This window comes from Sarcophilus harrisii, chromosome 1, assembly GCF_902635505.1.
Source record: "Sarcophilus harrisii chromosome 1, mSarHar1.11, whole genome shotgun sequence".
NCBI lineage: Eukaryota > Metazoa > Chordata > Mammalia > Dasyuromorphia > Dasyuridae > Sarcophilus > Sarcophilus harrisii.
In genome coordinates, this window is record NC_045426.1 from 297,190,698 (window position 1) to 297,204,971 (window position 14,274).

General features: G+C 32.1%; 1 protein-coding gene across 1 annotated transcript in view; it reads right to left on the minus strand.

The window, feature by feature from the left end:
• The window catches only part of SVEP1 (sushi, von Willebrand factor type A, EGF and pentraxin domain containing 1), a 340,179-nt gene that overhangs the window by 147,222 nt on the left and 178,683 nt on the right, over positions 1 to 14,274 (minus strand). Inside the window, exons 12-16 of the mRNA XM_031944100.1 lie at positions 11,456 to 11,650; positions 8,844 to 8,965; positions 7,022 to 7,130; positions 4,210 to 4,398; positions 3,481 to 3,714 (exon numbers count right to left, since the gene is read on the minus strand). Coding sequence (XP_031799960.1) covers positions 3,481 to 3,714; positions 4,210 to 4,398; positions 7,022 to 7,130; positions 8,844 to 8,965; positions 11,456 to 11,650 — 849 coding nt within the window. The remainder of the gene's footprint in view (positions 1 to 3,480; positions 3,715 to 4,209; positions 4,399 to 7,021; positions 7,131 to 8,843; positions 8,966 to 11,455; positions 11,651 to 14,274) is intronic.

The window sequence follows — 14,274 nt, forward strand, 5'->3', positions numbered from 1 at the left end:
CAAACACCCCTTAAATGCTCATAAATGCTTATAAATGCTATAAATGCTTATATTATGTTTACAGACCATAGTTAATTCAACCAATACCCAATCAGTAGTCTAGATAAAGCATATTTTGCTTCCAATTTAAAAAAATTTTTCTCTGATTTTTTTCTATTGCTGTCAATAGTATATTTAAGGCAGTAAAATGACTTAAGGATATGCACACTTTTTTTTTAACAACAGTTTATATTATCTTATTTTTCAAATTTGCTGCTTCAATTCAACAGTAAAATAATGTTTTTTTTCCAAACTTGCCAACACTAAATTTTATCAATTTTACTAAATAGTTGATAAATTAATATGAATAATAAGGGATCTCATAGTCATTTTAAGTTGTACTTATCTGCTTGTTAAAGAGTTTGAATAGCTTTTCCAAGGAATTATTGATAATTTATACTTCTTTCTTGTATTGCCTACTCATATCTTTTGACTACCAATTCACTGAAGAATTAAATTCTAATATTACAAATTTGAACCAATTCTTTATTGATAAGAATAACAGGAATATCCCGTTACATTCCTGTTACATATTTTATTAAATTTTTATCAGATTTTCCTAAGGAAAAGATTTTTATAATCCATTTCTTTCCCTTTTACTTTGTATGGATTATTTTTGCTTATGCAAATCATAAATTCCCATAACATACCCAGATACACCTACTGTATCTAGTTTATTTGTTTAAATATAACAATTTTCTTTCTCTTTATAATTGTGCAGAATAACTCTCATTCTATTTTTTCTTAGATTTTTATGATGTACTTTTTCCTTTTTAAGATCATTGACCACCCACTTATAATATGTTATATGATATAAGTTATAAATTTAATTCTATTCTCAATTATACTATGAAATTTTTTCAACATCAACAATCATATAATGATTTCTAATTTTCCTATTATGAGAGTACAAATGGAAGAAGGATGCAATATTTTATAGGGAGGTCCTCCTTTTAGTGGATAGCAACTGTCCCAAGATCATTAAGGACCAGAATATTAAAGGACTTTCTCAATGAGATTCATGGCCAAAGAGATTGGCTGCACAAAATACAGGGAAAACCAAGTTGTTGCTCAGGTTGTGATTAGAAATTATACTGGTTATTATATCTGCTGCTAGATATATTACTCCATCCCAATCAGAGTTGAGAAGTTATTTTTAGGAAATTGCAAATTGTTTTTATTGACTCCAAGCTTCCCATAATAGTTAAAGGCCCATTTTTTAATATAAACATTTTACTGGTGGTGCTGTATGCCAGTGAGTTCTGGAATGCTGTTATTTCTAAAAAACTAAAGATGAGCATTTACATGAATGATGATGGGACACAGAAAGGCACATGGTTAGTGTGGATAGGCTGCAATATATAATCAATGATGATCCCTGATGAAGAACATGAATTAAGTCATCAAGGACTTTTATGTTAGAAATATGGGATGATCATTTGGCAAGTGTGAGGGATGACAGAGAGACAAACAGAGTGCTCAATTGGTACTCTTATGATATCAAAAGTGGCAGTTCCCTACTAGTTTGGAACATCTCATGTTTTGAAATTTTGAAACAACATGAACAAGAGTCACACAAGATGGGAAAGCTTGTAGGGTCAGAAATCTACTTCATTGGAAGAAACTCTAATTGATACAACTGTAGGGACAGGGAATTTGCCTATATACATCTTTGAGATGAACATAGAAACACCAGGTACAATGTTTCTAGTGAGATGGAGAACCACTGAGGCTTAACACTGTGAAGTAAGAACCTGGGACTTCACATTTGTCCTCCACATGTCTAACCTAAGGACCCTTGGTCTTTGCTGCTCTTCCTTTATGTATTCTCTCCCCTAATTAGAATGTGAAAACTTTGGGAGAATAATCTAATTTTATCTCTACCTAATACAGAACACTTACTGAGATTTTTTTAAAAAATTAATTTATTCAAGTTATTTAAATTTCAATGTAAATTTTAAAAAGAATGCTTATAGTGTCTAAAAAATTGATTTGTGAATTTGTGAATCAAGTTCTGTATTTATGAAGTGTGTCAGATTTGAACATTTTCTGCCATTTCATCTTTTTTGTACAATAATATAGTGAAATTCAAATAAACTTTTTTTCCCCCTTCATGGGTTGTTTTTTCCTTATCTACTTTTAGAATTATCTCATCATTGTGGTCTTAAATAATAGAAATAAAGTTTCTGAGTAAGATTATTTGTGGTTCTTTTTGATAAAATTCTACAAATTTGGCCAATTTCTAGTACTTCTGAGAATTATTTCTTTCTGTGTGATTCTCTGAAATTCTTTTGTTTTTCTTTGTTTTGGGGAAAGCCTGACATTCTAAAACCTTTCTTTAATTACCCCTTCAGTTCCACAATTTTCTCATTGAAAAGCTTCTGGAATTATTTTTCTGTCTCTGTTCCTTTCACTATTATAGCCTTCAAAGTAAAGTAATTCAATGAATCAATTGTCATGTTGATATTCTTTCTCTCTCTATTTTTCTCTCTCTCTCTCTCAGCTGTTTAAATTTATTAGCAATTTATCCTTAAATGTATTTGTATGTAATTTTCTTTTTTCATTTCTAATTCCTTCAGCATTACTATGACCCACTTGAAATTTTATCTTGAGAAATTTCTAGCTTTGTCCTGATACTACTTTTGATGTTCATTTTAACTCTGGAATATTTTTTCTTCTGCTTCTCTTACTCTGCACTTCTCCACTCCCAAACCCCAGTCTTCTATAATTTCTCTGTTTTTCTCAATCCTTGGAGTGAGTTTTAAATCTCCTTTTGAAGATTTGGGTCATTCTGAGTTTTTTTTTTTAATGTTCTATTACATGTTTCGGGAGAGGGAGGTATTTTCTGTGGCTTCACATGACCTCTAAGCCTAATAGATAATTGATTTTTAAGAATCTATAGTAGATTACATAGCATGGAGGTTTCACAAGTTGGTTAAAACATAATGTGTTTTCAGAATATACACAGAATTCAAGACAACAGGCATGTCTGGACAGGGTGATATAAGAGATTATCTACAAATTATGGCTGCTGTGTGAAATAGGCTGCAATACACACATAGTTCTGTTTTGGAATAGCTGCTGAAAGTTGTAGGATCTAAGAATGATAAACATGATTTGATTTTGTATCCCTAAGTGTATATTAATAAGAAAAATAGTTTCCTTAGTCTGATTCTCTGTGAAACAATGGAAAGAACAGTTTGATTCACCGGTCTCAATTCTTATTCTATTACTAATTCCTTCTTAGTTTCGGCTGAAATCACTTCCTCTTTCTGGGTCTCAGTATCTTCATCTGTCTAATGATAGAAGTTAGACTAGATGGAAAGAAGGATCTTTCCAATTCTAATTCCTATGGTCCAAGAATAGTCACAAACCCTGTTGTGACAATGGAAAAGCAAAAAAATTTTACTAGCTGGTTTACCTGAAATGAAAACATCTTACCACACATTCGTCCTCTTAGCACCGAGCCTGGTCTGCAAAAGAGAAATGCCTTTTCTGTTTCCAATGAATTGCTGTCAGCTATCACCATTTCTGATGCAAGTTGAAAAGCATACATGGGTTCCTTATTGAGAGTCCTTTTGAGTCGGTTGGTGATTGTCTCTAATGTCTTCAAGAGTCGTTGCTGGTTTTCCAATTCAAGAGTATCATTTCTCTGATCAGGCAGAGGTACACTTGCTGAGATAAGGAATAAAAAATAAACAAGTATACCTGGTATTTTGTAAAGCTGTAGCAATAGGTCCTCACTACAAATAAGACCCTTTTAAAAATACCAAGGGAATTTTAACATGAGCAAAAAAAAAAAAATGCCACATACAAGTGTAACAGTCTAAAAATGACTCATCATTTCTTTGCATACTTAGACAAAATTTCCGTAAATTTATATGGGATTCTCTTACTAAAATACAAAAAAACTATACTTTAATTTTTTTTCATTTTAAAAATGTGACTGAGCTTATTATCAGGTCAAGCTGAAACAAGCATTTTATATATATTTAGCAGTAAGATATTGAAAGTGGAGATTCAAGTAGCAAAATTCTCAGTAATTCTTTCATTTAATGTTTTTTTTTTTTTCTTACTAGATACTAAAATGAAATGACAAGTAAAAGAAATGAAAGGAAATGTAGAAACTTAAAATAATGTTCAGTTTTTAAAAAGAATTTCTTTTATTACCTGTAATGTTAAATATTAATTTAATTTTATGGTCAGATGTTGAGGTGCTAAGTTTTTCATGCCTTTTGATCCGAGAAGATTGAGTTTTACCAGTCCTCACCACAGGCTTTTGAGGCTGCTCTTGAATGATATCCATGAAATCTTCATAAGAATAATCCACTTTGTTATCTACACCCCAACCACCAGGTCCTAGCCAGTTGATACAAAGAAAACATACAAACAATTAATGAATGCTCTATTGGAATACAAAAGGAAAAGCATTACATTTGTAATTAGGAAACCTCTCACTCTTGGTTTTTATACATACTATGTTATTTATCTTGGACAATTCATTTAATTACTCAGATTTAGATTCCTTTTTTTTTTTTTTTTTTTTTTGTAAATTGGGATTAATAAATACTTGGACCATAGGGTGCTGTAAGGCTTAAATGAAATGATGGTTATAAAGATGCCTTTTGTAAACTATAAAATGCTATTAAATATAAACTACTATCTTGATGACTAAAAGCAAGAAAAAATTTCTGACTTTGTGATCTATTTTGGTTTTCACTGTTGTCCCTACTGAAAAGCAGGCTGGTTTTTGCACTACCATGAAACAAGTTGTAAACTACTTGAGGGTGGGGACTGTATCACTTTTATTTTTACCTCCATTTTATTTACCTTAGCACAAAGTCTGGAACAAAAGGAGTTAATAAATGATTGCTTACTTTTTGACTTGAGCTGGACCCTTTTAGGATTGAGAGGACAATACTATTCCTGTTACTTCCTTATTGCCTTAACCTCTTTTAGATGACTGCCAATAAATATGGCAAGCTTTTCTTCGATGGGATAGACTAGCTCACATTGCAGTCTATTCTCACTAAGGAGAGAGAGAGAGGAAAAAGGAGAGAGAAAGAAGAAAGGAGGGAGAAATAAATCTGAAACAAGAAAGAGAAGACTATTTGTCTTGTTCCATGAGATAAATTAATAAATTTCATCCTAAGACAGTAGAGAAGCTGATGAAACAAAATTAAAGTCTTTTCAATCTCACTGAATAATCTTTGTTTCCTTAGAATAATACTGCTTACACAGATTAAATCTCTAAATTTAGATGGATGTTTTATATATGTGTGTGTATGTACGTACATATGTACATACATACATATATTTATATAAAAGGGGATATATAAATAAATAAGGGTTTTGCCCTCAAAGGGATCTTTTAGCTATAAGTTTATAGTAGTGTTACATTGCACCAAATAAATTACACCTGGGTAAAATCCTATATTAGAGTCTTTTAGGTTTCCTTCTCTCCTCCCTGCCTCCTTCTATGTTTCTCCGTCTCTCTTCTGTTACCTTTAGTAAGGAATGAGGCATAATTACTACTAAGGCTAGTTACCTTCCAAGGTCTCTCGCCTTAAATGTAGGTCTTTTTCATAAGAAAGTTGGGTACCCCTAACATAACAGTATTTTCAAATAAATGTTAAAATTTTTGAGTAGAGAGAGATGAGAAGAGGCCTATTTTAATTAGTAGATAAGGTTGGCTAATAACCATCAGTCACAAAGATTTATATGCAAAGATTTATATCAATGTAAGCCATTTTCTTATAATGGTGAAATAGGATAAACAGTACTGACATTTTATTTATATCATTAATTTTCTTGTCAGTCCCCTCTTTTTTTCCCAGATGTAGAATAGTGTTGAACTTTAGAATAGCCTCCACTGAATTTTTACAACTTATTTGAATCCAAATTAGAGAAATATATTGGAACTGGAGAATTAATTTTCCATTCATATTGGTTCCTTCCTTTAGAAAAAAGAAAAGAAGAGAGAGAGGATAGGGAAAAAATAAATGTAAAGGAGAGAACAAAAAGAGAATGAAAAGAAACTTTACTTTCAAATGAAATATTATAGTTCAATTAAAATGTTAATAAAAAAAATCAAGACTATTTTGGAATATTTTGCTTATTTTGAGATTAGGTCTTCCTATCTCTGTTGAAAGTACAGTAGCCACTGATAATCTGATACAAGTTGTTGATCAACTTTGGCAGCTTTACTCAGCTTTATTTCCAACCTGGGCCAGTTTACTCTTCCTTACTCATCTAGATTCTATTAACTATTCCCTCATTCCTTCTGAGGTTAGAAGTTCATTATTTTGGAGTCAGATTACTTAGTGTGGACACTTGATCAGCTTAGGCCAAATTATAGAAATATATTAGAATTGGAGAAACATTTTCCCATTCACATTGGTTCTTTCCTTTAGAAGGCAGGAAAGAAGAAAGAGAAAAGAAAGGGAAGCAAAGGGGAAAAGTAAAAGAGAAAGAACAAAAGAGCATAAAAAGAAAAGAAACTTTGCTTCAGAGAAAATATTCTAATTTAATTAAAATTTTGATAAAGGTTTATTGTAGCTCAGAACTACTGACTTCAACAGAGATCTATTAGCCTAAGTCCCCTTAGTAACAGGGATTACAGTCATAGACCCAGGTTATATTTTCAAGGATGCTTTCTTTGGGTTAAAAAATTAATCTTGGGTTCAAAGAGATTGTATTTCAGTTTCTAATAGCTGTTTATGCTAACCTACATAATTTAATAACTATGTGGCTTAATTTTTTCTTTCTTAAAGATCTTTAAATAATATTGAATCTGTTTAATGATAAACTATATAGTAATTTTCAGTTTTCCCTAATGATCGCTATACTGTCTAATTTTATACTCAATAAATATTTTTAATGAATCACACATTATGTCTTTTTTGTCAATAATTTTCCTGATATGCAGCATATCTAAAAGTTGATACTGAATAGATGACACAAAACTATAATGTTTAGTTACCAATTGCAAAGCCATTTTCATAGTCATAGTTATACTCTAGGCAGTGTTTTCGTGTCCGGTTCTCCAGCCTGCAGTCAATGTCATCAACATCATTACAAAATGATGGGACCTAGAAACCCCAAATGAAGAAGCTGTAAATCCAATTTCAAAACTCAAAGTACTTTTTCTATATCTTTATACTTTGCATCATATATTCAACTTCTTACAATTTAATCTTCTTGGAGCAATGAAAAATAAATAACTTCCTTACTGCTTGTGGTTTCTGTATATACTTTCAAAATCTGGATTGGAAAGTCAACAAATATTCATTAGGAACTTCCTATTTGCCAGGCACTGGGAGGATACAATTGAAAGGCAAACCAGTCCCTGCTTGTAAGGAATTCATATTTTAATGGGAGAAGTGAACATAAAAACATCTATGTAGTGGTAAGCCATATACAAAATAAAATGGAGGCAATTTCGAGAGGGAAGATGCATTAAGAAAAATGAGATATGGTAGGGGATGACAGGAAAGGCCCTCTATAGAAAATGGGACTTAAGCTGAGTCTTGAAGGAATCCAGGAAACAGAGATAAGGAAAAAATGCATTCCATCAATGTTTGTGTTACTTAATTTCTAGTGTTTACTGGTGAAGTTCAGAATTTTTAAAAGGTATGTTATTACCTTCTCATTTGCATGTAGGAACTAATTTAATCTCCAAGGATTTTGTGGATGGATTTTTTTCTTCTTAAATTCAAGAGTGATAGTAATCTTTCATCTCTTTTTTTGAACATAGTTCAAAAAAGTTTTGTTTTGTTCAAGTCATTTCACTTTTGTCTATTTTTTGACCCTAGTTGATGTTTTTTTTTTTTTTTTTAATTGAATATACTGGAGTTGTTTGCTATTTCCTTTTCCAGTTCATTTTTCAGATAAGAAAACTAAGGTAGAGTTAAGTGACTTGGCCAGGGTCAACCAGCTATTAAGTATTTGAGGCCAGATTTGAACTCAGGAAGATGAATCTTTCTGATTTCAGGTCTATCACTGTATTCACGATTCCATCCAGATGCCCTTGGAGAGACTACTTGCCTCTTTTTAAAAAAAATACTGAATCGATGATATTGTTTTAAATGAGAACTTATGATTTACAGACTGTCTAGGCACTTGATTTTCATGAGAAAAACAAACAAAATCCTTTGGAGATTACAGCATTGTTTTTCAATAACCAAAAAAAAAAAAAATACACTGACAAAATAGTTTTGTCTCAAACTTCCAATACTAATTAATAAACTTGGAATGCATGTATCTTTAAGAAAACCATTAAATAAAATATCACTTTCGCTAGGAAGCCTATTCTGATCCTTCTAGTTGCTGCTGTCCCCTTATAATTTTGTCCTTGGAAACTACTCTGCATATATTTTATATATACAGTATTTACTCTTCTATTTTCATATTGTTGTCTCTTTCTCATCTATAAGAGAATATAAGCTTGGGAGGGCAGGAACTATATATATATATATATATATATATATATATATATATATATATATATATTTGTATCTCCAGTGTCTAGCACAAGATCTTGCCCATAACAGGCATTTAACAAATGACTATGGAGTGAAGGTAATTCCTGGAATTCAGTATTCATGAATAAAACTTATGCATAATGACAGGTAGCACAACTGAAGAGAGAGAAACCCAGAAAAAGAGAATCTCACAGTAATTATTCAAGATGTAGATTATTACCAAGCAAAACTCAGATAACTTTATTGTGAAAAATGTCTCAATAACACCCTTTCAAAAAAAAAAAAACTAAAAGAACAAAGAAAAGAATATTACTAACCTACCATTTCACCAAGAGTTGTCTCAAAAGCTTTAGAAAAGTTTTTTAGGAGATCATTGTTATCACAGCACGTTGTTTTGTAGTGCATCTCAAAGGATTTGAATCCATGGTTTGCAAAACGATTTACTAGAAAATGTAGGGAGAAAAGCAGTTTTTGTTGGTCAGAGATTTTGTAATGGAAGGGTTTTAATTTCAAATGACCTCTGTTATAGAGAAGTTTATGTAAAATGACTTGACCTTAATGCTTCATTTCTCATATTGTTCATTACAAAAACCAGAGATGCCACTTAAGATGCATTCCTGCTTCTCAGGAAATAAACAAAGAGCAAAGCTAAATTGGAGTTACTTAGTGATAAGAATTTGATTCCCAAAGCATGATAGTTTCAACCTCCCAATGTCATGAATACTTCTAATACTTACCACAAATAAAGCTCTGTAGTTTTTTCATAATATATCTCCTTGAATCATTTAACAAACTAAGAATGGGTCGCAAAATGTTTTCCCTAACACTTTGTAAAACAATCTTCTTTCCAGATTGGGAATTTCTGAATTGAAAAAATCTTATCCTTCTAATTTTATGCAGATACACTCAAAAAGATACCACCAAATAATTTTTTGGAAGAGGACTGGACACGTTCTATAGGCCTTAGAAGACAAAAATTACTAATAAAGGGAAGTTGTGTTTTTTGTCTTAATGTAAGAAATTTCTTTTTAATTGGAGCTATCCCAAAATGGAATTGGGCTCCAATGGGAATTATGGAATTATTAGTCACTGATGTTTCTTAGGTTAAGGTTGGATTACTCCTTATTGAGAATATTTTAGATAGGACTTCTGCTTCCAGGTCTAGATCTCTTCCAACTTTCGATTCTATGAGTCTGTAATTCAGAGGTGAATATTGAAGCTACTCTTTATGAGGCAATGAGTGGTATAAAACTAAAGGAGAGAATTTAAGATTAAAAATTTCAATTTATATCTCACTTCTATGGAGAACACTACTGATTTTCTTATTACCACAGACATGGATTCTTGGTCCCATTTGATAGATAAGGAAACCATGACCAAAAAGGATAATGATCTGCTTAAGAAAGGAATAGAATTTAAGAATACCTCAAAGGATCAAGTTGTATCAATTGATGAAATGCATTTATACATGCTAGAGAAAATAGGTTAATTTTTTATTTCAAAGCAAAATTATTATATCTGCTTACATTTATTTATATTTAAAGTATATTTAGACAGAAAGGGAGAAGTTATAGTAAATTAAGCAATTCTGTTTGTCCCATGACTATGCATACATGGCAGCATGACCTGTCTAGGCAAGCCTGATCTCAAGATCAGGCTTTGGGGTCACTTCTTCTGTTGTTTATTTGTCTTAAATGAATGAATCTTGATCCTGGTTATATCTAGGCTTTGAGACTATATTGTATATTTAGGAGACTAAGAAACTGGCTCTTCTGTTGAGGTTGGCTGCAGTTTGGGAGGAATTCCTAACAAGTACTTCATTGTTCTTGAAGCAGATGACCACTGGCCTAAGAATGACCCCAATCCATGGCACAGATTATAAGAAGATGTGGGTTTTGAGAAACACAGTACAGAGCTGAGGTGAAATCTGAAACTAGTTGTCCTACAAATTATTTTATAAGTTATGTTTTAGAATCGACCTCCTAGCAGAGCAATACAAATTTGTGTATTGTGTGTGTGTGTGTGTGTGTGTGTGTGTGATATGTGCTTTTTGTGTGTAGGAAATCCTGATGTATATTGTACATTGAGTACCTTTCTATTTCCTCCTTTGGGAGAACCTCACATGGGAGCACAAATTTTAAGCTTTGGTAAATCATTCCTGAAGAGCTGATTGGAAGGTGGGGGCAAGGGGTCTAGTGTGAGTGTGAGAAAAAATTGTATCCCTCTTCTAGATGGAAAGGATTCCCTTTTCTGAATTCAGTAAAACCACATGTACATTGTTAGAGAAAGGAGATGATTATTTCCTTAACAAAAATGGAATGGGTTCAATGCCAGAGACCTCTAGAGTAAACTGCAGATTCCTTAATGGCATAGAATTCCCTCTCATTAGTGGCAATGGGATTAGAAGTGGAGACACAATGAAGCATCTCTATACTTTAGGGGAAATTTGAAAATTGTATCTCATATTTATTACTATTACCAGAGAGTTTGAGCCTTCACTAAACAAAAAAAAAAATTAATCCCATTACTAATGTAGATTGATAATCATTCCAGAACTCATAGTCTTATAGTTTCTTGGAGTATTGAAAGGTTATATGACTTGTCCAGGATCACACAGGCAAGCAGATTTATCATAAAGCAAATACTCAAATACAATGGAGAAAAACATAAAAGATAAATGCATTTATAAAAAGGTAAAAAGTAATATTAAAAGTATCCTTCATTGTACCTCCTGTGTATTATGCCAAAGAGTTGGAATAAGAAAGCTTAAAGGCTTATCTTTCATATCTCCAGTCTTGGCTTTGACCTCCAGTTCTTCCTTACCCTCATCAAAACTAATTCTTAGGGAAAATAACATTTCTCTAAATAGATATTGCTAAATATTCTAAACACATATTTTTATCACAAGAGAAATTAATCCAATATAAACTTACCAGCACAGTCTGGCCATTCAGTAGAATATGGGGGTCTCCAGATTCCATCTTCATAGGCACAGTAATATTTTTCAGCAGATTCTTCCGTAAAATCATAGCCTTCTAGGCAACTTAGTGTGCAATTAATACCAACACTGTTATTGGTGCACAGGAAATCTCCATTAACAGGAGTGAATGGAATCTCACAGGGAGAACCTATACAAAAAATACTTTATATATATATATATACATATATATATTGTTTGATATATATCAATAAATTCATATTAAGCACTTACTAAGTGCCAAAAACTGTGGCTAGAGATACAAAGAAAGACAAAAACACAGTCCTAATCCTCAAGCAGGTAACATTGTATAAAATAAAGTGATACAACAACTATCACTATCATTATTCCTCTATTTACTACTTCTTATATGATACTTTAAGGTTTGCATAGTGTAAGTGTAAATGCTAGGTCTGAACTTTTCAAAGAGGGATTTTGTTTTCTTATTTTCCTTCCTTAAAAAAGCTCACATTGAACTTTTAAAAATAAAGGTAGAAAAATGTTCTGTGAAACTAAAAAGTACCTAAGCATGGATAATTGAGTGTTGTATGTGTTTATGTTTAGGAAAAACTACAAGCATTCCTAGGTTGGCAGGGCTGTTTCTGCCATCCCTCATTAAAACTGAAAACAATCTGGACAAAACTCTACAATAAAGAAATATGTTTTTCAGGACCTGTCAATACCACTCTTCCTCCCCACCTCAATTAAAGGTCATGATAATAAGAATAAGACTACCTTGTAATTCCATGAGAAAATATTTGATGAAATGTTAAGAAAGGGATCTGATGACAAGGAATATTAAAAATTTAGATACGAATATCTCAAATGGAATTCCAGAGTAGCATAACCAATAAAGTATTGAAGTGAGCCCAGGATTTTTTTCCGGCCCAGGACAACTTTGAAGATTGGAGGAAGAAATCTATTGCACTGGGGTAGAAGCTGGCTGGAAGTATAGTGTGACAGTGATACCAGATGTAGGTGACTTTGGAGGTAGTAGCAATTACAGCAACAGCAGTACCTACTGGCAGTTTAAGAGCTGCCCAGAGATGATAAGGGGATTAGGCCTCTAGTCAAAAAAAAAAAAAAAAAAAAAAAGATTAAAAGGGACCACTGTTCTGGGATTAGGCATTGAACTGAACCTATGAAATTGGGCAGCTCACAGTTTCAAAGTAGAGAGGAATGCTCGAGGCTGCAAGGAATCAAAGAACTTTTCTGGGAATGGAACAGAGGGCAGAACAAGTTAACAGTGATGATATTTCTTCCGAGGATAACACCACCTTAGAAACACTAAAAACTTGCAGAACCCCTAGAACAAATTATGAAAACAGCAGGTAAAACAAACAGAAAAAAAAGCCTGAAGCTTAGACCTTTTCCCTGTCTCTTTTTCTGTCTTTGTGTTTTCCTCCCTCACCCAGAGGTGAGCAAAGACCAATGATAAATTATAGTTCAAAGTCAAGAAGATGAACAAACAACAACAAAAAGAACCTGAGCATAAAAAGCTACTATAGTGACAGGAAAGATCAAGACACAAACCTAGAAGAAGATTACAATGTAAAGCAGATATAGCAAAGCCTCAAAGAAAAATGCAAATTAGGTACAAGTCTCACAAGGATTCCTAGAAAATTGATAGAGATTTTTTTTTAAACAGGAAAAAATAAATTTAAAAATAAAAATAAGGACAGTAGAGAAAAATGGGCAGAAATGAGAGCAATGCAATAAAATTATGAAAGGAGACAGCTTGGGAAAAGAGGTATAAAAAATACTGAAGAAAAAAACTTCTTAAAAACCAGAATTGTCCAAATTGCAAAAGAAGAATAAAACTTCACTGAAGAAACTAGTTTCTTAAAAATTAGAATTGGATAAGTAGAAATTAATGGCTCTAGAAGACATCAAAAAACAGTAAAACAAAGTCAAAAGAATGAAAAAAATTGAAGAAAATATGAACTATTTCAATGTAAAAAACTGACTTAAAATAGATTTCAGAGAAAAAACTGACTTAAAATAGATTTCAGAGAGATAATCTAAGAATAATTAGAATATCTGCTCAAAAATGGGCGTGAAAAAGTATGTGCTTAGAATCCTATTTCAAGAAATTATAAAGGAAAACTACCCCAGTAGGGTAGAAAACAGAAAATTGAAATTGAAATAATTCACTGATCACTTCCTGAAAGAGATTCCAAAATGAAAACTTCTAGGAATATTTAAGAAGAAAATCCTGAAAGCATTCAGACAGAAAATGTTCAAAAAAACTGTAATAGTCAGCATCACACTTGATCTAGCAGCTATCATGATAAAGGAGCAGAGGGCTTAGAATATGATATTCCAGAAGGAAAGGAAGATAGGATTACAACCAAGAATATAATTTACCCAGCAAAACTGAGTACAAACCTATGGGGAAAATTAAAATTTAATGAAAAGAAGACTTCTAGGCATTCCTGATAAAAAAGCAGCCCTGACACCAAAACAAACTACATACAGTCCATACTCCATTCAGTTGACAAATAGATCTTCCTAAAACACAGATCTGATCATTTTTTCCTTCCTTTCAATGAGCTCCAGTATCTCTCAATACCTCCAGGATCATATGTAAATTTTATGTACTTTAAAATCCTTTCATAATTTAGTCCTATTTTTGTTTTTCTATACCTTACTACTTTCCATATACTATACTATATAGAGACATTGACCTCTTCACTGTTTCTTGCACATAACACTCCATAAAAAGCTGGATACTTTTGCTGTTTCCCATGCTTGGAACTCTTTCTCTCACCATCT